Source organism: Salvelinus alpinus, chromosome 13 (genome assembly GCF_045679555.1).
Source record: "Salvelinus alpinus chromosome 13, SLU_Salpinus.1, whole genome shotgun sequence".
NCBI lineage: Eukaryota > Metazoa > Chordata > Actinopteri > Salmoniformes > Salmonidae > Salvelinus > Salvelinus alpinus.
The window spans coordinates 17,711,061-17,736,822 of record NC_092098.1 but is presented as its reverse complement, the minus strand read 5'-3'; the positions used below and the strand labels follow the sequence as shown (position 1 = coordinate 17,736,822).

Genomic DNA, 25,762 nt, shown 5'->3' with positions numbered 1-25,762 from the left:
TACATAGCCCATCTATAATTTAGCCCAAACAACTACCTCTTCCCCTACTGTATTTATTTATTTAGCTCCTTTGCACCCCATTATTTCTACTTTGCACATTATTCCACTGCAAATCTACCATTCCAGTGTTTTACTTGCTATATTGTATTTACTTCGCCACCATAGCCTTTTTTTGCCTTTACCTCCCTTATCTCACCTAATTTGCTCACATTGTATATAGACTTATTTTTCTACTGCATTATTGACTGTATGTTTGTTTTAATCCATGTGTAACTGTGTTGTTGTATGTGTCGAACTGCTTTGCTTTATCTTGGTCAGGTCGCAATTGTAAATGAGAACTTGTTCTCAACTTGCCTACCTGGTTAAATAAAGGTGAAATAAAATAAATAAATGTGCAGAACCATAGAGATTAGGATTATTGTGAGGATTGATTATTATTATTATGCAATACATATTATGGTTCGTTTTTTTTGTTGGTATTATTATTGTGACACACTTTAGTACTAGTAGCCTAGCCAGGCAGTAATAGAAGGACTACAGTAGCAATTGATGACAATCAGTACCACTCTAAAATATGGTGAGGGTGGTTTCTCTGTGGGGAAAACACTATCAAAGAAGTGTAAAATGAAATGAACTAACATTTAATGATCTTCTGACCTCACATTTTTGGGGTTGTAGTATATCACCACACTCAACATCATCTAAATCCGTTACCATGGCATATTATTTTACAACATATGAATTGTCACATGTATCTATAGTCACATTAAATATTTTCTTGCGAACCAGATGAATAACGTGGTGTTTAATCTCTATCCTTAAATGCCTCCTGGGGTAAAGCTGTCCAGCGAAAGGAATGAATGAAAGCTGGGGAATGAATGGAGCTTGCGTTAATGGGGATGTAAGAGATGTGGAACCACAGGGGCGACGAAGAGCGCAGGCGCCCCAACCCCCTTCAATTAAAAAATCTCAAGGTTTTCTGTGCAAAACCGAAGATGGCGACAGACTAAACGAGACTATCAAGGAGGGAGAAGATGAGAGGCAAATGTAGCTTTTTTTTCATCAGAAACGGAAGAAAAAATAAGTCATTGTGTCATGTTTGAGGATGACAGATATAGAATAAAGATTTCGTTTTTGTACATACTATGCGTTTCTTGTGTGATGCTGCACCGGTGCTGGAGGTGTCAGTAGGATTTCGCAATATGTTACAATTTTGGGTGTATAGGGAATATTATGCCGGACGTTATCTATTTGCGATGGATCATTGTAAAAATTAGACGCCAGGGTTTGGAGCTGGATTGATTTCTTGACACAACAACTTGGGGAAAATTCTTCCCATCACCATGTTGCAAACGAGGTAGGTGACATTGTTTGGGGGATAGCCTATATTGCAGAGGTGAAAAACCCATCTGAGATCGCTTTTGTCTCCCCCCTAAAATATGATCAGGGGTGCTTGGATGTTTCGAAGGGAAGATGACGCCGTGTTAAAAATCTGTTGTGCACCCAAACAAAACGACAAACCCTGTGCCGATTCCGAGAGGGTACAGAAATGGCGAATGTCTTTGGCATCCCTATTATTTTTCACTGTCCTTCTCTCTGATCACCTCTGGCTGTGTGCTGGAGTTAAACTGAGGTCCAAGGATAGGAGCAACCGCAAAATCTGGAGTAACGCGACTGACGGGGTCCACCCGGCTCTAAATGAGGAGAAATTTGGTATTTTTCTAAGCAATTTCACCAAATCCGCTGCTCCAAGTCCTCATTGCACTGATTCTCATAGCCACCACACTCACCTGGAGTCAGCCTGCACCACGTTGTATCAGCAAAAAAATGGCTTTGGGTCCTCTTTCTCAACTCCATCAACGTTCTCGTCACAGATGTTACTTGATTATTTTAGGAATTTCAGCCTTTCTTTTTGTGATTCTTACACCATCTCCGACTTACTGTTGGGGATGTCAAGCCCAGACAGTTTGAATTGCAGTCTTCAGAACATGGTTTTGGATTTGTTTAGAGGCGGTGGGGATGACGAGGATGTCTGCAGCATCTGTATCCAGGCGTACATGCGGCTGGACCAACACGCTCAGGAAAAATATGAAGAGTTTGACTTCTTCTTTCTCAAGTATTTATCGGAGGATTATTCTGTCCGATCCCACACAGAAGACTGTAAGGTAAGATCAACTTGTACATCCTGTCATAAGTGCATTTTACCTTGTAATGGCTGTTTTATTCAGCAGGGAGCTATGGGCGGAACGGTAAAAGCTCCTTCGTCTTCAGGCTACAGAAGACACATTTACACACAATAAATTATTTCAGGTGACTAATTACACAGACAAAGTACCGTATGCCTACACAATACCTCTTATGAATGTTTTCCATTTGAAACAATTTATTTGCTCATTCATGAACAGGCCTACTGTATGTGAATATTCATACTGAATTCATGAATAGCCTATGAATATAATAATACATGTGGTTCATGGTTGTATAATATCTACCTATAGCAGATGTTTGTTTCCTTGTGCTTCTATAACAAAAATCATGTTAATAGTGTTTTGTTTTTCATGCCACTTCTCAGCTCTGGTATCTTGCCACCTGTGTGTCGAGCTGTGATGATGTCACCCCTCTGTGCCCTCTCTGGGTTGTCTGGCAGAGCCTTTGATGTTCCACTACCTCACAGCACAGGGATGTCTGTGGTGAGGGGTATTTATGAGTCATATTGGACCACAGTCAGACTCTTTGCCCTGGTTGGTGTTGATAGAGCCATGATGCCTTAGGTGTTTCCCAAGTCTCTAATGAGAGCTCGGGCATCCAGGGTTTCCTAAGGCTTTGAAACTACTCTGTTTCCGGGTGCCACATGTGGAGAGAGTTGTCACTGAGCTGTAGCCTATTGACCCACAGCTGTAGGTTTAAGAACAGCCCTGATGATAAGAGAGACAGTGCTTCCAGCAAACAGAAGATGTACGCTACATAGAGCAAAGGTAATATTATCTGATGGTTGTCATAAGGTTTTGACCTATGAATGTTCTAAAAACTTGGAAGGCTGAACTAACATCCATTTAAAAGATTCCATGCAGAAACAACACAGGCAAAAAGGCCACAGGCGCACTCAGGGATTTTCAATGAGTGATGGATTTACTTGTGCATATTAACCAACCGTTATTAGAATCTTATTACACAGGTATAAGAGAAACACTACATTTAAAATATATATAGATGAGATGATCATATTTTGAAAACTTCAGATAACATCCACCTTTTCTTGCTGGCTGCCAAGCCATCCAACGCCTTGCAAAGTAACAACTTCATGTAATGTTACCTTGTTATCAAATGAAAATGTTAGAAGTTATCCAGAGTACAATTCATCCCACACATACACTTAATTCTGCATATGTACACCCCAGCGGTAGAAGCTACCCTATCCTAAGGCTACTAATTGGTTCCCAGGTGCTGCATATCAAAAACAAGCAAGGCACCCTGTCTTCTTCTTAAACAAGACTGTCTTGACATTTTGTCTCAAGGTCACCTTTTGTAGAGCACATCAGTTGCCCTTCAAGTGTCAACTAAGAAACACCTGTCAACTAAGGAGACCTATCCACGCGGCGCTGTGCTGAGGTGACATGTGTCATGAGTTTACTCATGTCCCATGCCCTGTTGTCCCCACTTACATCCTCTATTATGGTATTTTCTCACAAATGTCCAAAATGCAGAAAAACTATTTTAAATAGAAAAAAAGATTTGATGTATTCCTGTATTAAAATACCATGATTAGTATTTCAGGAATGTATGTACAGTAAGCCCATTAATTTAATAGAAAACCACATGGCTTCTGCATTTTACTAGTTAACAAACAAAGGGTCTATTTCTATGTGAGTAGGGACACGAACTGAAACATTTTGGGCCGGAAGAGGTTGCTGTCAGTGTCAATTAGTTCTCACATGTCTCATCTCCTTCGCTGTGGATATTCTTGTTTATATGATCATACACTGGGCTTATGTTGGTTGTAGAGCTTAAAATATGGAGACAGATAGAAGGTGACAGCCCATACAGGCTAATTCCTCATCTTTCCTCTTATGTAGGCTAGAGATGCTGTTATTTCAGACAGCCTCTCCAGGCCCTTGTCCAAAACTCCTAAAAGCCTTCCCCTGTGTGACAGAATTGTTGCTCTTTCCAAGGACAAACATTTTGCTCACAGTGTGACCTTACAGATCAGTCTTCTTTGGTGACGGGACACACAGTGATCCTTCGGGCATAACTGTTATTGATGGTGTCAACCTCTTGGTGGGGTCAGCTACAGATCATTTTCAGTTATGTTTTAACATTGCTAGTGCCAAGTCGTAGCTCCTCCCTCTAGGATGTAATGTATCCCCTGGCTACTACTTTACACAAATGAATGGACACATTTCATAGGTGCAGTGGATTAGAGGGGGATTGTCAGTCTAATGCTTGACTCATACACATTTACTCTTAAAACTGCTTTGTGTTTTGTAAAACTACTCTGTCCATACAACTATGAATTGTATAGTTCACATTTTTCCAGTTCAGTTTAACCTGTAGGCCTATCCCAGTTGTTTTCCTATTACCATATCGTTATCAGAGTAGAGTGTAGGGCTTGAAGGAGATGTTTGTTACCTTTTGATTTTACATACATATTTTCTAAGACCAGTTCTCACTATTTAAAACATGACATGGTCAATTATTTATGATCCCCTTCTGCTGCTGCTACAAAAAGGCAGCCAGTAAATACAGCCTAGTAGTGAACACTGTGTCTAATCAGAATCAATGTTTAATCACTGTTAATCTTATGTAACATCATCTTTCTTGTAGGAATAACAGGAGCAGCACCTGTGCACTCTGCTTTTAGATATGATAGTAGTCTACGCTTGTACATTCACTACACCAAGCTGCTTTGATACCTATTTCCTATTCCAGAAAGTAGGGAAAATATTGTAATCTTGAAGCTGCAATATGCAACTTTTTGGGCGAACCTACCAAATTCACATAGAAATGTGACTTATAGATCTGTCATTCTTATTGAAAGCAAGTCTAAGAAGCGGTAGATCTGTTCTATGTTATTTGTATGCTTCCTGTTCTTAAGTTTCGTTTTTGCGTCTTTTACTTTTGGTTTTGTACACCAGCTTAAAACAACTGAAAATACAATCTTTTTGGGGAATGGAAAATAGATTTGACAGCAGTTTAGATGGTACAAGGATTCTCTACACTATACTTGCTTGTTTTGTCACATAAACTGAAATTCGGTGAACTATTAGAATTGTAGCAACCAGGAAATGGCAGAACGATTTCTGCATAGTGCATCTTTAATGAGTACTGTTTATATTCAACCCATATTAATCCCTTTAACACATTTTCACACACGTTTTCAGCAATTTAATGTTTTCAGTTATTGGTGTGAATATGTGTACTTACTTATTGCATTATCAAATATACATCCTTTACATCGAAGTAAAATACTCCAAACAGCCACATGATAATTTGTGTACCAGAGGGCTGTGTTTTGGAAGTAACATGGCTGGCTCAAAGAGAGTGTCAGAGTATGAACCAGCTGACTCACAGCACGCTAGAATATCAATGAGGCAATGAGCTTCCTGAAGGATTTACAACAGGGTTGTCACGTACCCACACCCCTAGTATTAGTCCAGACCATTGGCTGCTGATTGGCATCATCTGACCAATAAAAGGGTGCTAACCTGGACCATCTCTTTCATAAGCTTGCGGTCATCCTTTACCACATGCATTGAGTAACAAGCATACTGCATCACATCTGTGCAGTGGATACCTGCAGTATAAGTAGAAACAACATCTTGCATTGTGATACCATGAAATTTCTCCTAAATGGAAGTCATATTGATACTAATAGTAACATTGCGAATTATGTGCTGCTACAGTCGTTGCCCTGATAGTTTTTGATATCTTCCTGAAAGCAGTGAAGCCTACAGGGCCCTACTGCTGATGAGTTATTATGTGCTTGCCTTCACGGAAGGCCATGCTGTCTGCCTGCTTATCACCCTGGTGAATGGGCTCCATCAGCTTTGTAATGTGGCCTCCCTCCGTTGTCCTGGATGGCAATATTATAAATGTGCTCACAGAGGAAAGTGGCACCACAGAGAGAAAGACCGTTTCTAACGTAAACAAAGGGATATTTTATTTATGCAGTTAATCAATTCCGTGCCTAACGTTTGAGGTTTTCAAGTAATATCTGATCTTGAGATTGTTTGTATTTTTTGATTTTGGCTTTGCATTTATATTATTCATTACACTTTGTTTATTTACTTACATTATTATTCAACCAAATTAATGGAATAATCTATGACTATTGTCAATTTAAGAAGCTTTTTTCCCCTCATGATTAAGGTTATAACAATCTTCAACAGCATATTGTGGCAACTTCTAATTTAATACAAAAGTATGTAGACAACCCTTCAAATTAGTGGATTCGGCTATTTGAGCCACACCCGTTGCAACACTCACTACCGAGTTCCAAACTGCCTCTGGAAGCAACATCAGCACAAGAACTGTTCGTCGGGAGCTTCATAAAAATGAGTTTCCATGGCCGGGCAGCCGCACACAAGCCTAAGATCACCATGCGCAATGCCAAGCGTCGGCTGGAGTAGTACAGTGGCTTGCTTTTCTATTTTGTTGCCTTACAACCTGAAATTAAAATATATTTTTTGAGGGGTTTGTATCATTTGATTTACACAACATGCCTACCACTTTGAAGATGCAAAATATTTTTTAATGTGAAACAAACAAGAAATAAGACAAAAAAACTGAAATCTTGAGCATTAATAACTATTCACCCGCTCCTTGGTCTTTATTTAATAAAACATTTTATTTCACCTTTATTTAACCAGGTAGGCTAGTTGAGAACAAGTTCTCATTTACAACTGCGACCTGGCCAAGAAAAAGCAAAGCAGTTCGACACATACAACAACACAGAGTTACACATGGAATAAACAAACATACAGTCAATAATACAGTAGAAAAAGTCTATATACAGTGTGTGCAAATGAGGTAGGATAAGGGGGGTAAGGAAATAGGCCATGGTGGCGAAGTAATTACAATACAGCAATTAAACACTGGAATGGTAGATGTGCAGAAGATGAATGTGCAAGTAGAGATACTGGGGTGCAAAGGAGCAAGATAAATAAATAATGGGGATGAGGTAGTTGGATGGGCTATTTACAGATGGGCTATGTACAGGTGCAGTGAACTGTGAGCTGCTCTGACAGCTGGTGCTTAAAGCTAGTGAGGGAGATATGAGTCTCCAGCTTTATGGTGCCACTTGCTTGGTGGTGCCCCTTGTTTAGTGGTGTTGCAGACTCTGGGGCTTTTCAGAACAGGTGTATATATACTGAGATCATGTGACACTTAGATTGCACACAGGTGGAAAAATTATGTGACTTCTGGAGGTAATTGGTTGCACTGGATCTTGTTTATGGGCTTCATAGCAAAGGGGTTGAATACATATGCACACACCACTTTTCCGTTTGTAATTTTTTTTAAACAAGTTATTTTTTTCTTTTCACTTCACCAATTTGGACTATTTTGTGTATATCCATTACATGAAATCCAAATAAAAATCTATTTAAATTACAGGTTGTAATGCAACATAACAACATAATAGGAAAAACGCCAAGGGGGATGAATACTTTTGCAAGGCACTGTATAAAGCTGACCGCCATTGGACTCTGGAGCAGTGGAAACGCTTACTCTGGAGTGATGAATCACTCTTCACCACCTGGCAGTCCGACAGACGAATCCGGGTTTGGCGGATGCCAGAAGAACGCTACCTGCTCTAATGCATAGTGCCAACTGTAAAGTTTGGTGAGGGAGGAATTATGGTCTGGGGCTGTTTTGCATGCTTCGGGCTCGGCCCCATAGTTCCAGTGAAGGGAATTCTTAACGCTACAGCATACAATGACATTCTAGGCAATTCTGTGCTTCCAACTTTGTGGCAACAGTTTGGGGAAGGCCCTTTCCTGTTTCAGCATGACAATGCCCCCATGCACAAAGCGGGGTCTATACAGAAATGGTTTGTCGAGATCGGTGTGGAAGAACTTGACTGGCCTGCACAGAGCCCTGACCTCAAGCCTATCGAACACCTTTGGGATGATTTGGAACGCCGACTGCAAGCCTGGCCTAATCGCCCAACATCTGTGCCCGACCTCACTAATGCTTTGGTGGCTGAATGGAAGCAAGTCCCTGCAGCAATGTTCCAACATCTAGTGGAAAGCCTTCCCAGAAGAATGGAGGCTGTTATAGCAGCAAAGGGTTACCAACTCCATGTTAATGCCATGATTTTGGAATGAGATGTTCGACGAGCTGGTGTCCACATACTTTTGGTCATGTAGTGTATTTAATAGTATAGTTTGAGGTGTCTATCTGAAAAAATATTTGTTGGTGACAAAGGTCAATATTGCTAGTTATAAAAGTTTTATTACACTTTCATTATGCTTGGGCATCATATAAAATCCCTTGTAAAAAACTGCAGAATTGGAGCAGTTTTATTTTCAAAAACAAATCTTTCTATGAACCAATTTCAATAATTAGATAAGATGAGTTTCAAACAGTTTTGGCATCAGCACTTCAAGTTGAAACAAACTCCAGAGAACACCTGATGACTAATTTACCGTAGAATACTGACACCTTGCATTTCAATTTGTTGCGCAAGGGCATTTTATTGAGTGAGATTGTATCCATCTGTGTTTATCTTAAGATTTGGCACAAATAACTTTGTATCAAAGGGTGCGAAGATACTGTGACAAATGGAATTATGTCACATTTTCACATTAGAGTGAGTTCCTCACGAAACCAGGACAAAAAGAGACCAAGATTTTTTTCACAAGATTTAATCCATAGAATGGTCTTTTGGAGGAAGGATTGTTGACATATATTTGACATTTGTATCTAAAAGCACAATTGAGAAATAATTAATCAAAGTTAGCATATTTATGACATTTTGGTCTCCTGCTACTTTGAGTTATGATCCAATTTGTAAGCATTGCAAACAGTGAACGTGAAATTGGATTCAAAATTCCCTCTGCTGGTGATTTGCAGAATGTGCAATAAAAATAAATCAAATAAAATCAAATTTGATTGGTCACATACACATGGTTAGCAGATGGTAATGCGAGTGTAGCGAAATGCTTGTGCTTCTAGTTCCGATAGTTCAGTAATATCTAACAAGTAATCTAAGAATTCCCCAACAACTACCTAATACGCACAAATCTAAAGGGGTGAATGAGAATATGTACATTTAAATATATGGATAAGCGATGGCCGAGCAGCCTAGGCAAGGTGTAATAGATGGTATAAAATGCAGTATATGATATGAGTAATGTAAGATATGCAAACATGATTAAAGTGGCATTATTTAAAGTGGCATTGTTTAAAGTGACTGGTGATCCATTTATTAAAGTGGGCAGCAGCCTCTCTGAGTTACTGATTGCTGTTTAGCAGTCTGATGGCCTTGAGATGGAAGCTGTTTTTCATTCTCTCGGTCCCAGCTTTGATGCACCTGTACTGACCTCGCCTTCTGGATGGTAGAGGTGTGAACAGGCAGTGGCTCGGGTGGTTGTTGTCCTTGATGATCTTTTTGGCCTTCCTGTGACATCGGGTGCTGTAGGTGTCATCGAGGGCAGGTAGTATGCCCCCGGTGATGCATTGTGCAGACCGCACCACCCTCTGAAGAGCATTGTGGTTGAAGGCGATGCAGTAGCCATACCAGGCTGTGATACATCCCGACAGGATGCTCTCGATTGTGCATCTGTAAAAGTTTGTCAGGGTTTTGGGTGACAAGCTAAATTTCTTCAGCCTCCTGAGGTTGAAGAGGCGCTGTTGCGCCTTCTTCACCACACTGTCTGTGTGGGTGGGCAATTTCAGTTTGTGTGTGATGTGTACACCGAGGAACTTTTCCACCTTCTCCACTGCTGTCCCCTCGATGTGGATAGGGGGGTGCTCCCTCTGCTGTTTCCTGAAATCCACGATCATCTCCTTTGTTTTGTTGACATTGAGTGAGAGGTTGTTTTCCTGACACTACACTCCGAATGCCCTCACCTCCTCCCTGTAGGCTGTCTCGTCGTTGTTGGTAATCAAGCCCACTACTGTTGTGTCGTCTGCAAACTTGATGATTGAGTTGTAGGCATGCATGGCCATGCAGTCATGGGTGAACAGGGACTACAGGAGGGGGCTGAGCACGCACCCTTGTGGGGCCCCAGTGTTGAGGGTCAGCGAAGTGGAGATGTTTCCTACCTTCACCACCTGGGGGCGGCCCGTCAGAACGTCAAGGACCCAATTGCACAGGGCAGGGTTGAGACCCAGGGCCTCCAGCTTTATGATGAGCTTGGAGGGTACTATGGTGTTGAATGCTGAGCTGTAGTCAATGATCAGCATTCATACATAGGTATTCCTCTTGTCCAGATGGGATAGGGCAGTGTGCAGTGTGATGGCGATTGCATCGTTGGAGTGGAATGCAAACTGAAATGGGTCTTGGGTGGCAGGTAAGGTGGAGGTGATATGATCCTTGACTAGTCTCTCAAAGCACTTCATAATGACAGAAGTAAGTGCTACGGGGCGGTAGTCATTTAGTTCAGTTATCTTTGCCATCTTGGGTACAGGAACTTGAAGCATGTGGGGGACAGCAGACTGGGATAGAGAACGATTGAATATATCCGTAAACACACCAGCCAGCTAGTCTGCGTATGCGCTGAGGACGTGACTAGGGATGCCGTCTGGGCCAGCAGCCTTGCGAGGGTTAAAACGTCTAAATGTTTCACTCACGTCGGCCACGGAATAGGAGAGGGGGCGCACTCCTTGTTAGCGGGCACTGTATTATCCTCAAAGCGGGCAAAGAAGGTGTTTAGTTTGTCTGGAAGCGTGACGTCGGTGTCCGGGACGTGGCTGGTTTTCTTTTTGTAGTCCGTGATTTCCTGTAGACCCTGCCACATACGTCTTGTGTCTGAGCCATTGCATTGCGACTCCACTTTGTCCCTGTACCAGTTTTGCGCGAATGCCACCATCCATCCACGGTTTCTGGTTAGGGTAGGTTTTAATAGTCACAGTGGGTACAACATCTCCAATGCACTTCCTTACTCACTCACCGAGTCAGCGTATAGATGTGATTGTTTACATTGTCTACAACAGGGTTCCCCAACTGGCATTTAGGTGATTTTATTTGGCGCCCCAAGTATTCGGAGAAAAAAAAGTAATAATATGTATTTTTATTGTTGGGCATAAAATACTATAAAAACACCAGCAAATCAGCTCCAAGTCATTTTTATTTTGGAAATCTGTTCCAAACTATTCCCACGCATAATAGAGAGATACAGTACCAGTCAAAAGTCTGGTCACACCTACTCATTCAAGGGATTTTCTTCATTTTTACTATTTTCTACATTGTAAAATAATAGTGAAGACATCACAACTATGAAATAACACATATGGAATCATGTAGTAACCAAAAAAGTGTTAAACAAATAAAAATATATTTTATATTTTTGATTCTTCAAAGTAGCCACCCTTTGCCTTGATGACAGCTTTGCACACTCTTGTATGTAAAGTGGTAGGCAACAAAGAAAGAGTGAGATATAACTAACTAACTTACTTAACCATTAGTTTGCCATGTTCACAGACTGTTTATTCTACTATTTTCAAACTGAGAGGACTGTGTTTTTAATCAGCTCTCCCATCTCAGGGTGCCTATTAGTGGAGGGGACGTGACTGTGGAACTCCTTTCTGCAAGGATCAGAGACTCACATTAAATGAAGACATCTCGCTCTGTTCCTCTTCCCCTAACTTTGCACATCTATCACCACTGTGGCCTATTTATTGCCTTTCCTCCCTTATCTTACCTCATTTGCACACACTGTATATAGACTTTTTTTCTATTGTGTTATTGACTGTATGTTTGTTTATTCCATGTGTAACTCTGTGTTGTTGTTTGTGTCGCACTGCTTTGCTTTATCTTGGCCAGGTCGCAGTTGTAAATGTGAACTTGTTCTCAACTAACCTACCTGGTTAAATACAGGTGAAATACATTTAAAAAACTTTGCATGCACAAGATTTTCAGGGTCATGACACAATTAACCATCATCCTCCCTCCAGAGTTGGCGTGTCCTTTATATGCTTTCAGTTAACACAGGGAAGTTCTTAATTCCCCATTCTCCAATTACCTTGTGTATCAGAGATACCTCTGCTGACTAGTTCGTGTGAACATGTTCCTATAGGGGTTCATTACACAGACTTCATAATGTTAACTGCCCAATCACACACCATTGTTCTTCCTCCAATAGTCTCTAGTTTCAAATTTCACATTTCATTAGTCGTATCAACATGATACACATGGTATACAACATCCAACGCAATGATTACTTACAGGTTCCTTCTCAACAATGCAACAACAATAAGAAATAAGAATACAAACATAATGTAAATGGCTCAGTAGAATAAATATAAAACAGGAAGGCACAATTTATAGTCCAATATTTACACGTGTTTTTGGGAAGGGGGGTTTGGGGGGCAAGTGTTTTCATTGTGCAGTATTTAACAATACTGATAAGTCTGGTAGCAGCAGTTGTGGTGCGTGTGTGTGGATGAGTGTGTGGATGATTGTATATCTGTATGGGTGTGGGTGTGAGTGAGTGCATGTGTGCTAAGGTGCAGAGAGTCAGTGCAGGTGGTCAGTCCAGTGCAAGTGTTCAGCAGTCTGATGGCTTGTAGGTAGAAACCGTCTCTGAGCCTATTGGTATCATACCTCATGCTCCGATACTGTCTGCTTAATATGGCTGCATCCCGCTACCGGGATCGATATGACAGCAGCCAGTGAAAGTGCAGGGCGCCAAATTCAAACAACAGAAATATCATAATTAAAATTCCTCAAACATACATGTGTCTTATATAATTTTAAAGGTAATCTTGTTGTTAATCCCACCAAAGTGTCAGATTTCAAATATACTTTTCACCGAAAGCACTACAAACGATTATGTTAGGTCACCACCAAACCACAATAAGCACGGACATTTTTCCAGCGAAAGATAGCTTTCACAAAAAGCAGAAATAGAGATAAAATGAATCACTAACCTTTGATTATCTTCATCAGATGACACTCATAGTGTCACGTTCTTGACCTTATTTCCTTTATTTTGTCTTTGTTTAGTATGGTCAGGACGTGAGCTGGGTGGGCATTCTATGTTATGTGTTTCTATGTTTAGGTTCATTGTTAATTAGCCTGATATGGTTCTCAATCAGGGGCAGGTGTTTTACGTTTCCTCTGAATGAGAACCATATTTAGGTAGGCTGTTCACACCGTTTGTTTGTGGGTGATTGTTCCTGTGTTAGTGTTTATGCCACACGGGACTGTTTCGTTTGTGAGTTTGTTCCTGTTCGTGCGTTCTTCGTTGTCTGTAAGTTCTCATGTTCAGGTCTGTTTACGTCGTTTATTGTTTTGTAGTTTGTTAAGAGTTTTTCGTGTTCGTCTTTCGTTAAATAAATCATTATGTCTTCATACCTCGCTGCATATTGGTCCGATCCTTGCTCCTCCTCAGACGAGGAGGAGAACGAACGTTACACATAGGACTTCATGTTACACAATACATGCATGTTTTGTTTGATAAAGTTCATATTTATAACAAAAAATCAGAGTTTACATTGGCGCGTTACATTCACTAGTTCCAAAAACATCAAGTGATTTTACATAGCCACATCGTTTCAACAGAAATACTCATCATAAATGTAGATGATAATACAAGTTATACACATGGAATTATAGATATACCTCTCCTTAATGCAACCGCTGTGTCAGATTTCAAAAAAACTTTACGGAAAAAGCAAATCATGCAATAATCTGAGACGGAGCTCAGAACAATAGCCAAATTAGCCGCCATGTTGGGGTCAACAGAAACCAGAAAATACATGATAAATGTTTCCTTACCTTTGATGAACTTCATCAGAATGCAGTCCTAGGAATCCCAGGTCCACAATAAATGCTTGATTTGTTCGATAATGTCCGTTATTTATATCCAATTAGCTACTTTGGTTAGCGCGTTAGCGGTAAACAATTCCAATGTCACAAAGCGCATCCACTATAACGTGACGAAATGTCCAAAAGTTCCGTAACAGTCAGTAGAAACATGTCAAACGATGTACTGAATCAATCTTTAGAATGTTGTTAACATACATCTTGAATAACGTTCCAACCGGAGAATTAGATTGACTTCAGAAGAGCGGTGGAACGGAGGTCCTCCTCATGTGAAGGCGCGTGTTCAATGCGTGGTCACCTCATGGCAGTGATTACTAATTCCTGTCTTCTTCGGCCCCCCTTCGCATTAGAGTCATCAGACAAAGTTCTATTGACTGTTGACATCTAGTGGAAGTCGTAGGAAGTGAAAACTCATCAATATCTCGCTGTAATTTCAATGAGAGCTTGGTTGAAAATCTGCTTCCTCAGAAACAATTTTAAACAGGAAGTGGAACTTCTCAGGTTTTTGCCTGCCATATGAGTGCTGTTATACTCACAGACATAATTCAAACAGTTTTAGAAACTTCAGAGTGTTTTCTATCCAATACGAATAATAATATGCATATATTAGCAACTGGGACTGAGGAGCAGGCAGTTTACTATGGGCACCTCTGTGCACCTTTCATCCAAGCTACTCAATACTGCCCCTGCAGCCATAAGAAGTTAACGGTAAGGGAGTGAACAGCTCATGGCTGGGGTGTGTGGGGTCCTTGATGATCCTGACGGCCATCCTCAGGCACCATTTTGAGTAGATGTTCTGAATGGGTGGGAGCACGGTCCCAGTGTTTTACTGGGCCATCATCACCTCCCGCTGGAGAGCCTTGAGGTCGCAGATGGAGCAATTCCCATACCAGGCCGTGATGCAACTGGTCAGGACTCTCTCGATGGTGCAGCGTTAGTATTTGGAGAGGACCCGGGGTGTCATGCTGAATTTCTTTAGCCGCCTTAGGAAGTAGAGATGCTGTTGCGCCCTTTTGACAAGAGTGTTAGTGTTGTTGGTCCATGTCAAGTCCTCAGTGATGTGGACACCGAGGAACTTGCTGACTCTCTAATGCAGTTTCATTGATGTGGATCGGGGCATGTTCCCTTCTCTGCTTCCTGAAGTCAACAATCAACTCCTTTGTTTTGCTGACGTTGAGGGAGAAGTTGTTGTCCTGGCACCACAATGCCAGTTCACTTACCTTCTCCCTATAGGCTGACCACTGCCGACAGTGTGAGACGATCAAACAAATGTTCAGAGCCCTTTTTTACTATGAGGCTGTGCTCTGTGTTAGGCCACCAGGGATAACATAGTATAGTAATGACCTTCTCTGCCCACAGCTGGTGTAACCCTCACAAGGTCTTGGTGTCTTTTCTGATTGGTGCCCACCTGGAAGAACCTGGGGCCTCATTTATAAACTGTGCGTACGTACAAAATATACCACAAAAATGTGCGTGCGGCAGATTTCACGCAAAAGTTAGCATTCATGCAAATTTTACTTGACAAGAGAATGTGCTCATCTCTCCGCAAACCTTAGACCATGCGGACACACATCTGCTAGTGGTTGAAATATTGTATTGCAAGCTGACAAGTAAGTGTTTTGTGCAAATGGGGGATATGATGAAAAGCTTATTCATAAAAAACGAGCGAAAAACACAGATTTATTTTTAGAATCTAAAATAATTAGACATAGGAATCTTATAATTAGACATACAGTACCAGTCAAAAAATGTGGACATACCTACTAATTCAATGTTTTTTCTTTATTTTTACTATTTTCTACATTGTAGAACAATACATTTTATATTTGAGATTCTTCAAAGTAACCAACCTTTGCCTTGATGACAGCTTTGCAGACTCTTGGCATTCTCTCAACCAGTTTCATGAGGTGGTCATCTGGAATGCATTTCAATTAGCAGCTGTGCCTTGTTAAAAGTTAATTTGTGGAATTGCTGTCCTTAAGGTGTTCTAACTAATCAATTGTGTTGTGACAAGGTAGGGGTGGTATACAGAAGATAACCCTATTTTTTTAAAGACCAAGTCCATAATATGGCAAGAACAACTCAAATAAGCAAAGAGAAAAGACCGTCCATCATTATTTTAAGACAGTGAAGGTCAGTCAATCCGGAAACTTTCAATAACTTTCTTCAAGTGAAGTCGCAAAAACCATCAAGCCCTATGATGAAACTGGCTCTCATTAGGACCACAACAGGAAAGTAAAATCCAGAGTTACCTCTGATGCAGAGGATAAGTTCATTGGAGTCACCCGCCTTAGAAATTGCAGCCCAAATAAATGCTTCACAGAGTTCAAGTAACAGACACATCTCAACATCAACTGTTCAGAAGAGACTGCGTGAATCAGGCCTTCATGGTCTAATTGCTGCAAAAAAAACACTACTAAAGGACACCAATAAGAAGAAGAGACTTGCTTGGGCCAAGAAACACGAGCAATGGACATTAGACCTGTGGAAATCTGTCCTTTGGTCTGATGAGTCCAAATTTGAGATTTTTGGTTCCAACCTCTGTGTCTTTGTGAGACGCAGAGTAGGTGAACGGATGATCTCTGCATGTGTGGTTCCCAAAGTGAAGCATGGAGGAGGAGGTGTGATGTGTGGGGGTGCTTTGCTTGTAACACTGTAGGTGATTTATTTAGAATTCAAGGCACACTTAACCAGCATGCCTACCACAGCATTCTGCAGCAATACGCCATCCCATCTAGTTTGCGCTTAGTGGGACCTCCAGGCTGTGTAAGGGCTATTTGACCAAGAAGGAGAGTGATGGAGTGCTGCATCAGATGACCTGACCTCCGCAATCACCGTACCTCAACCCAATTGAGATGGTTTGGGATGAGTTGGAACGCAGAGTGAAGGAAAAGCAGCCAACAACTGCTCAGTATATGTGGGAACTCTTTCAAGAAATTTGGAAAAGCATTCCAGGTGAAGCTGGTTGAGAGAATGCCAAGAGTGTGCAAAGGTTTCATCAAGGCAAAGGGTGGCTACTTTGAAGAATCTCAAATATAACACTTTGTTGCATCCCAAGTTATTCCATATGTGTTATTTCATAGTTTTGATGTCTTCACTATTATTCTACTATGTAGAAATTAGTAAAAATAAAGAAAAACCCTTTAATGAGTAGGTGTGACCTAGTAGCCTAGTAAATAGATAGGCTAAATATATTTCAAGTTTTGCAATATCATAAGCAGCACGGTTTATAATACCGGTATACAGTCGAATTTAACAGCTGATCTATTACATAGAAGTAGGCCTATGTATCAAGTTTCAAGTTTTTATTGTCATGTGCACAAGTACAGTGAACTGTAAGTGCTGTTATTGTGAAGTGGAAACGTCTAGAAGCAACAACATCTCAGCCGCGAAGTGGTTGCAAGCTCACAGAACGGGACCGCCGAGTGCTGAAGCTCGTAGCGCATAAACGTCTGTCCTCGGTTGCAACACTCACTACCGAGTTCCAAACTGCCTCTGGAAGCAACGTCAGCACAAGAACTGTTTATCGGAAGCTTCATGAAATGGGTTTCCATGGGCGAGCAGCCGCACACAAGCCTAAGATCACCATGCGCAATGCTAAGCGTCGGCTAGATTTGGGTAATGTTTTGCCGCCATTGGACTCTGGAGCAGTGGAAATGTGTTCTCTGGAGTGATGAATCACGCTTCACCATCTGGCAGTCCGACGGACCAATCCGGGTTTGGCAGATGCCAGGAGAACGCTACTTGCCCGTATGCATAGTGCCAACTGTAAAGTTTGGTGGAGGAGGAATAATGGTCTGGGGCTGTTTTTCATGGTTCGGGCTAGGCCCCGTAGTTCCAGTGAAGGGAAATCTTAACGCTACAGCATACGATGACATTCTAAATGATTCTGTGCTTCCAACTTTGTGGCAACAGTTTGGGGAAGGCACTCCTGTTTCAGCATGATAATCCCCCCGTGCACAAAGCGAGGTCCATACAGAAACATTTTGTTGAGATCGGTGTGGAAAAACATGACTGGCCTGCACAGAGTACTGACCTCAACTCTATCGAACACCTTTGGGATGAATTGTAACGTCAACTGCAAGCCAGGTCTAATCGCCCAACATCAATGCCCAACCTCACCTCCAGAAAGTGAGGTCAGTACAGATGCATCAAAGCTGGGACCGAGAGTCTGAAAAACAGCTTCTATCTCAAGGCCATCAGACTGTTAAATAGCCATCACTAGCACATTAGAGGCTGCTGCCTATATACATAGACTTGAAATCACTGGCCACTTTTTGGGGGGGGGGGTTTTAATGCTGGATGAATGGAAGTCTCTGCAGCAATGTACCAACATCTAGTGGAAAGCCTTCCAAGAAGAGTGGAGGCTATTATAGCAGCAAAGAGGGGACCAACTCCATATTAATGACCTATATTTTGGAATGAGATGTTAGACATGCAGGTGTTCACACACTGTTAGTCATGTAGTGTATTTGACAGTACGGGTAGGCTACAGTATTGCTGTGCGATAGGAGCATTTTCTATTTTCTATTTAATCACATAGCCTTTACCAATGCAGGACATATAAACCTAATGCCAATAGTTCCAAATTATACAGCAGATAAAGGGCGTTATTGTCACCATAAAAGGTGATTGGAGGCGTTTTCCAGGCAGAGTTTTAATGCTGTTCACTCGCGCACAGTTTTACGACAGGTCTGATTTATAATAGGAAACATGCATACAGACTGTATGTATGGCGAGCGCCAAGTTTATTAATCTTAATATTTTTTCCGGGAGCAGACTTTTCAGAAATGGCGCAGAAATATTGTGTAAAATTTACGGAATGGTTACAAATGAGGCACATTTACTTTCCACCTTGTCTCCTATGCAGCCCGCCTCTGCTTTAAGGGACATAGTGATCCATCATCTGTCAAGATCATTTTGTTTACTCATAATGTTCTTGCCAAAGCCAATCAGTTTGTTTACAGCTTAAAATCACTTGCAACACTGAATTCTTATGAAGCCCTATTTGTAACTTTAAGCAGTATACTATGACTTCTATGCTGCAACTAATCTGTATGGCAACTAGCAGAATGGACTGAACATGATCCTTTACTATCTATTTACCATAACCTTTACCAGATTTCATACATTTCATTCTGATTGCAATGAAAACTTTTGTCTTCAGCACGTAGTAGAATATTAACACCTGGAAGCTGGATCAACTTTTCTGGGGCTCCTGCCCTCTAAACCAGTACTGATAGGATTGTACTGTGGTGGTGGCATAACGCATGTCAGGAGAGGACTCCCATTTAGCTGATCAATGTAAGCTGTTAATGAATCCAATCACAGGGATGTTTAATGAGATCTATGGGGACTTCAGCATTACAGATTGACCTGTCACGCTTTAATGTCTTCATATGGCAGCAGTTACATTAGACTGCTTACTCAGATATGAAATTATGTTATATTTTGCCCCAGAGCAGTAACTGTCTGATATTCAGACCACTAGTTCCACCACTGAGGACGTCTGTGTGGGTGCTTGTGTGTGTGTGTCGTTTCTCTGCTACATGGATATTCCAAAGATCTTGACAACAGTTGTATAACAGTGTAGCTGTGTTAATTTACATGCAAATGTGATTCCCGTTACCATTGTCCAGACACCCCATCTCACATCACTGTAGGCTATGTGTGGCCTGTGCTCAACTGCTCCACTCCATGTGAATGGCCCTGGGTAGGGTCTGTCTATGAAATGTCTGCAGTCAGTCAGTGTTGTTATTGTATTCTGTGAGGTGTGGGTGGAAACTGTTTGCATGATCCGTTTCCTCAGTCTTTATTTAGCTGTCCAGGCAGCTGACTGTGTCTAAAGGAAGGGTTGGCAGTTCACAAGCTCCCAGCCTTCCCTCGGGACTCCCGTTCGGGGGAGTCTGCAGTTACCATAGATACGACAGTCCATGACTAGCAACCTTCCTTTGTATGGCTTAGAGAATAATCACAATTAGAAAGGATTTGTTTAAATTTAAACTAGCCTCTGAAGGGTTTACCGGCAATGCCCATTTTCAGATATTTAGATACCTTCGACTTGGTGCAGATGAGATAAGTGGTGAATGGTGATAGGGAGAGGATTGTTCAATTTATTATCAAGAATTGACAGAATTGACATAAATATTACTGTCACATTGATTAGATTGGCACCACTCAATCTGCAATAGTTTTTTTCTGGAAAATGTCTTGGGTGCATTGAGCTTGAAGTTCTATCATGGAGTATAACAGATTTGATTTCCCTTTTTAGAGATAAATGTCACGCCCTTACCATAGTTTGCTTTGTATGTTTCTTTTTTGTTTGGTCAGGGTGTGATCTGGGTGGGCATTCTATGTTGTATGTCTAGTTTGTCTATTTCTATGTGTTTGGCCTGATATGGTTCTCAATCAGAGGCAGGTGTTTGTCGTTGTCTCTGATTGGGAGCCATATTTAGGTAGCCTGTTTTGTCATTGTGGGTTGTGGGTGATTGTCTATGTGTAGTGTTTTGTGTCAGCACTATTATTCGATAGCTTCACGTTCGTTGTTTGTTATTTTTGTATAGTTCGTTCAGTGTTCTCTTTTCTAAATAAATTCAAGATGAACACTTACCATGCTGCATATTGGTCCTCCGATCCTTCCAACTACTCCTCCTCAGAAGAGGAGGAAGACGAACGTGACAATAAAGTAGAGTCAATATTAAACACCATCTCACAGTTAAAGGGATACTTCCGGATTTTGGCAATGATGTCCTTCATCTACTTCCGCAGAGTCAGATGAACTACTGGATACCATTTTTATGAATCTGTGTCCAGTATGAAAGAAGTTAGAGGTAGTTTTGTGAGCCACTGCTAACTGGCAAATACTGGAAGTCTATGGGTATCTGCTAGCATGATAGTCAAATCAAATTGTATTTGTCACATGCTTTGTAAACAAGCAGTGAAATGCTTATGGGCCCTTCCCAACAATGCAAAGAAAAATACAATTGAGAATGAATAGAAAAGTAATAAGATGTTATAATAAAAGTAATAATAAATACACAATGAGTAAGGATAACTTGGCTATATACATGGGATACCATTACCGAGTCAATATGCAGGTGTACGAGGTAATTGAGGTAGATATATACATATAACTAGGAATAGAGTGACAAGGCAAAAGGATAGATCGTAAACAGTTGCAGCAGCGTATGTGATGAGTCAAAAAAGTTAGTGCAAAAAGAATAAAAATGATTTTAACAGTCTTATGGCTTGGGGGTAGAAGCTGTTCAGGGTCCTGTTTGTTCCAGACTTGGTGATCGGTATCGCTTGCCGTGCGGTAGCAGAGAGAACAGTCTATGACTTGGGTGGCTGGAGTCTTTGACCATTTTTTGGGCCTTCCTCTGACACCGCCTGGCATAGAGGTCCTGGATGGCAGGGAGCTCGGACCCAGTGATGTACTGGGATGTACGCACTACCCTCTATAGTGCCTTGCGGTCGGATACGAAGCAGTTGCCATACCAAGCGGCGATGCAGCCAGTCAAGATGCTCTCAATGGTACAGCTGTAGAACTTCTTAGGGATCTGAGGGCCCATGTCAAATCTTTTCAGCCTCCTGAGGCGTTGTCATGCCCTGGTGTGTTTGGACCATGATAGATCCTTAAGGATGTGGACACCGAGGAACTTGAAACTCTCGACCCGCTCCACTACAGCCCATATTTGCATTTGAGGTTTGGTCCAAAAAAAGTTTGAGGTTTGAGCATAAAAGACACATTTTTATATAAGGAACTGGCAACTTGTAAACATTGAAATTAGGGCAGAACTTCAACTTAAATACATTGACCTAACCTGAGTAACAGGTTCTTACGTCAAACTAATTTCATCATAATCATCAAAACTCTGTATACGTTGAAATTGCTGATCATTTTACATAGAAACAAACAATATTTTTCATCCCATATTCAGTATATGTTGGTTGGGTGGTTGTAAATATGTTTAATTTTATATTTGATTACAAATATTTGATTTGACCTTGTTTCAATGTTGGTACTAAAATGTTATGTTTGAATCAATGACATTGTTTCAACGTCATGCCATCAACCTAAATAAAGAGGTACTGTATATTGAAATAAAATGTGAAGCCACAGTCCAAAGATTGACTCCTACTGGTATATGCAGTTCAGTAAGAAGGAATCCACCATCCAGATGCCTACCTCTGTGTACCCTGTTTAGCTTTGGAAACAAGCTGTGTACGTTTCAGCTGAGCAGGTTTCAGCTGAGGTATCATGTCAACACATTTAGACATTGATCAGCTTCCTCATTTGCGAAAACCACCTAAATAACATTGAATAGTTGAGAGTAACTCCTCATTTTTCTTACACAAGCTGTATGTGAAAGTCAATTCTTCTCTCCAATAACCGTGATCCAAATTCCATGACCGTCACAGCCCTACCTGTGTTTATTTTCTATTATGCCTGCTACAAGAAGTTGGTCATTATTAGTGGATGTGAACTTTGCTTGGTTCTGGCTACATTTTTTATGAAAAAGGGCATTTTCATAGAAAGACTTGAAAGCCAGATCAATGATTATTGCAAGCATGTTAAACTATTTTGATAATAATTTAATTATTAGTGGGTCTTATGGTTGTGGAAGGCTTATATTTAGCCCTGAGATTATTGCTGACTGTTTGAAATGCAGTGTTTTGAGCTTTAATTTGCAACACCGCTTATTTAGAGATTTTTTTTAAAATCGAGATATATATCGTGAATCGCCCATAAATTTGAAAAAAATCTAGATATGATCTTTAGGCCATATCGCCCAGCCCTATGTAGAGCCCTCTGGCAGCATTATGGAAAGTCACCCTTCCATCACATGTTTGCCCTTGATGCAATATAGAACATCAACATCAACATTTTATGCAGCAATGTGCCTTGAGCACGAGGGGAGAACGGTGCTTGTTGTTCACCTTGTGGGCTAATAGCCTACCTATAGCTATCAAAGTGCTAGCCTGGGGGGGTTCTTTCAGTCTGGAAAACCTCTTTCGACTGTGACACCATTCGGTGTAGCTGGTCAGTTCTAGTTAACAGAAAAGGAGTGAACGCAAAGTGTGTTGAAAAGAGAGGTAAGTTAGCAATTCCACCGAGATTCTATCCCCTTCCTCTTTTTGTCCTGTTGTCGCATAGAGATGTACAAAGTTTGCGAAGTTGAATCGGTCTCAATGGCACTGCCCATGCGCTCACAGACGCGATAATGGGATAGACACAATGTTGCGATCTCTATACATGTCTATGCGACAACGGGACAGAATAAGGAAGGGGCAGTGCAGGGTCATTGTCCTGTTAAAAAACAAATGATAGTCCCACAAAGCACAAAATCACAGACAGTGTCACCAGCAAAGCACCCCCACACCATCACACCTCATCCTCCATGCTTCACGGTGGGAACCACACATGCAGAGATCATCCGTTCACCTACTCTGCGTCTCACAAAGACACAGAGGTTGGAACCAGAAATCTCAAATTTGGACTCATCAGACAAAAGGACAGATTTCCACCGGTCTAGTGTCCATTTCTCGTGTTTCTTGGCCAAGGCAAGTCTCCTTTAGTAGTGGTTTTTTTGCAGCGATTCGACCATGAAGGCCTTTGTCACGCAATCTCCTCTGAACAGTTGATGTTGAGATGTGTCTCTTACTTGAACTCTGTGAAGCATTTATTTGGGCTGCAATCTGAGGTGCAGTTAACTCAAATGAACGTATCCTCTGCAGCAGAGGTAACTCTGCGTCTTCCTTTCCTGTGGCGGTCCTCATGAGAGCCATTTTCATCATTGCTCTTGATGGTTTTTGCGACTGCACTTGAAAAAACGTTCAAAGTTCTTGAAATTTTCCAGATTGACTGACCTTTATATATTAAAGTAATGATGGACTGTCATTTCTCTTTGCTTATTTGAGTTGTTCTTGCCATAATATGGACTTGGTCTTTTACCAAGTAGGGCTATCTTCTGTATACCACCCCTACCTTGCCACAACACAACTGATCGTCTCAAACGCATTAAGAATTAAGGAAATTCCACAAATTAACTTTTAACAATGCACACCTGTTATTTGAAATGCATTCCAGGTAACTACCCCGTGAAGCTGGTTGAGAGAATGCCAAGAGTGTGGAAAGCTGTCAAGGCAAACGGTGGCTACTTTGAAGAATCTCAAATATAAAATATACTTTATATAACACTTTTTTGGTTACTACATGATTCCATATTGTGTTATTTCATAGTTTTGATGTCTTCACTATTATTCTATAATGTAGAACATTTTAAAAATAAAGAAAAACCCTTGAATGAGTAGGTGTGTCCTAACTTTTGACTGGTACTATATATAGACACACCCTATGTGTTTGAACTTTTACTGAACTTGTCTGATGCTTTAAGTACGCTCTTTGATTAAATAATGAAGACACACTAATGACCCGAGGGAGCCAGAGATCAATATAGCCTAACCAGAAGAAAGAAACCTGTTTCTGAGCCTCCTCACGCTGCTGCTGGCCTTTGCAGATTCTTCCATTATGCTCCTGAAGTAACCCGGTAATATGCTACATCATCGGTCGGCAACCATTTCTATTTGGAGTGCCAATTTATCTTACCATTTCTACCAATCTGCATGCCAGTTATGATTTTCATATGCACATTTTCATGGAACAGTTTCACTTCTTTTAGAATAATATTTGTATCTCAAAATCATTGTGTGTGGTTAATCTACATTCAGTCTAAATCTATATAAAAATTATGCAAATCTAAAAGTAACCTGTATTGCCATTGCCAACTATGTAATAATAACCTACATAAATCCTACAAAAAAACATTGCAGCCTACAGGTAGAAAATATCCTGATAAAAATAAATATCCTTTAAATCACATTGGCTACGCATGGCCTGTCTGCAACGATCTTGAAACATTGTATCAACTATCAACTGAGTCACCCCAAAACTTTACCAAGCAAACTTCAAACATTGTATAAAATATTCTGGGCCCTCAGTTTCCTGTGCCAGTGAGCTCGAGACAGACACAGGTGTAGGCTATTTGTGGAAGGGATAAGAAGTAATCAGATATTTTATGACATTTCCACTGGATCAGAGCGTTACATTTTTTTGTTTCATGCCAAGTGGTTATCGAAAGAGAGAGAGCTGAAAATGTTGTTCAAATACTTTGAGGAACTATTGTCATTCTCAATTGATTCTAAAAACAGACTTTGTTTACTTGCTGTTTGAGGTGAAGAAAAAATACTTTGAGAAGCTCCACAGCTCATTAGTGGTGGTGAGTTAAGACAATCAGATATACTATCAGACATCCCCAAATGGGCACATTCATAGGCCTACAATTGCACGCAGGCCAGGTAGACTAGTCCTACTTCTATATGCGTAATCAGGTGTGCATCCTTACGCAACATAGACAGGAGCGTTTAACACAAAAGATGATGAATAAACGGACAAAACTCGTAAATGGAATGAAATTAACAAAAACTTGTTTCTCACAAGTGTAGTATAGGTTGTGAGTTCTACAAAACACATGTCCACTCTGACAATGAGAACGGTCAATTACTGTAATAAAAATATATTTAATGTATTAACAGAAATTACCATAACCAAACAAACATTGCAGATTAGAAATTATGTGAATTAATAGGTAAATGTCGGCTACTACTGGTGATGTATCTAATGGGGAATTGATAGACACAGTAAACAATGCACACAATGAAGTTATGAAACAATAAATACTCACAAAATGGTGGGAGAGAGCGCATTCTGGA

At 40.8% G+C, this 25,762-nt stretch overlaps 1 protein-coding gene across 1 annotated transcript in view; it reads left to right on the top strand.

The window, feature by feature from the left end:
• Positions 1-979: 979 nt before the first annotated feature.
• The window catches only part of LOC139537231 (NALCN channel auxiliary factor 2-like), a 56,997-nt gene continuing 32,214 nt past the window's right edge, over positions 980-25,762 (top strand). The window contains exon 1 of the mRNA XM_071338324.1: positions 980-2,165. Coding sequence (XP_071194425.1) covers positions 1,440-2,165 — 726 coding nt within the window. The 5' untranslated portion in view covers positions 980-1,439. The remainder of the gene's footprint in view (positions 2,166-25,762) is intronic.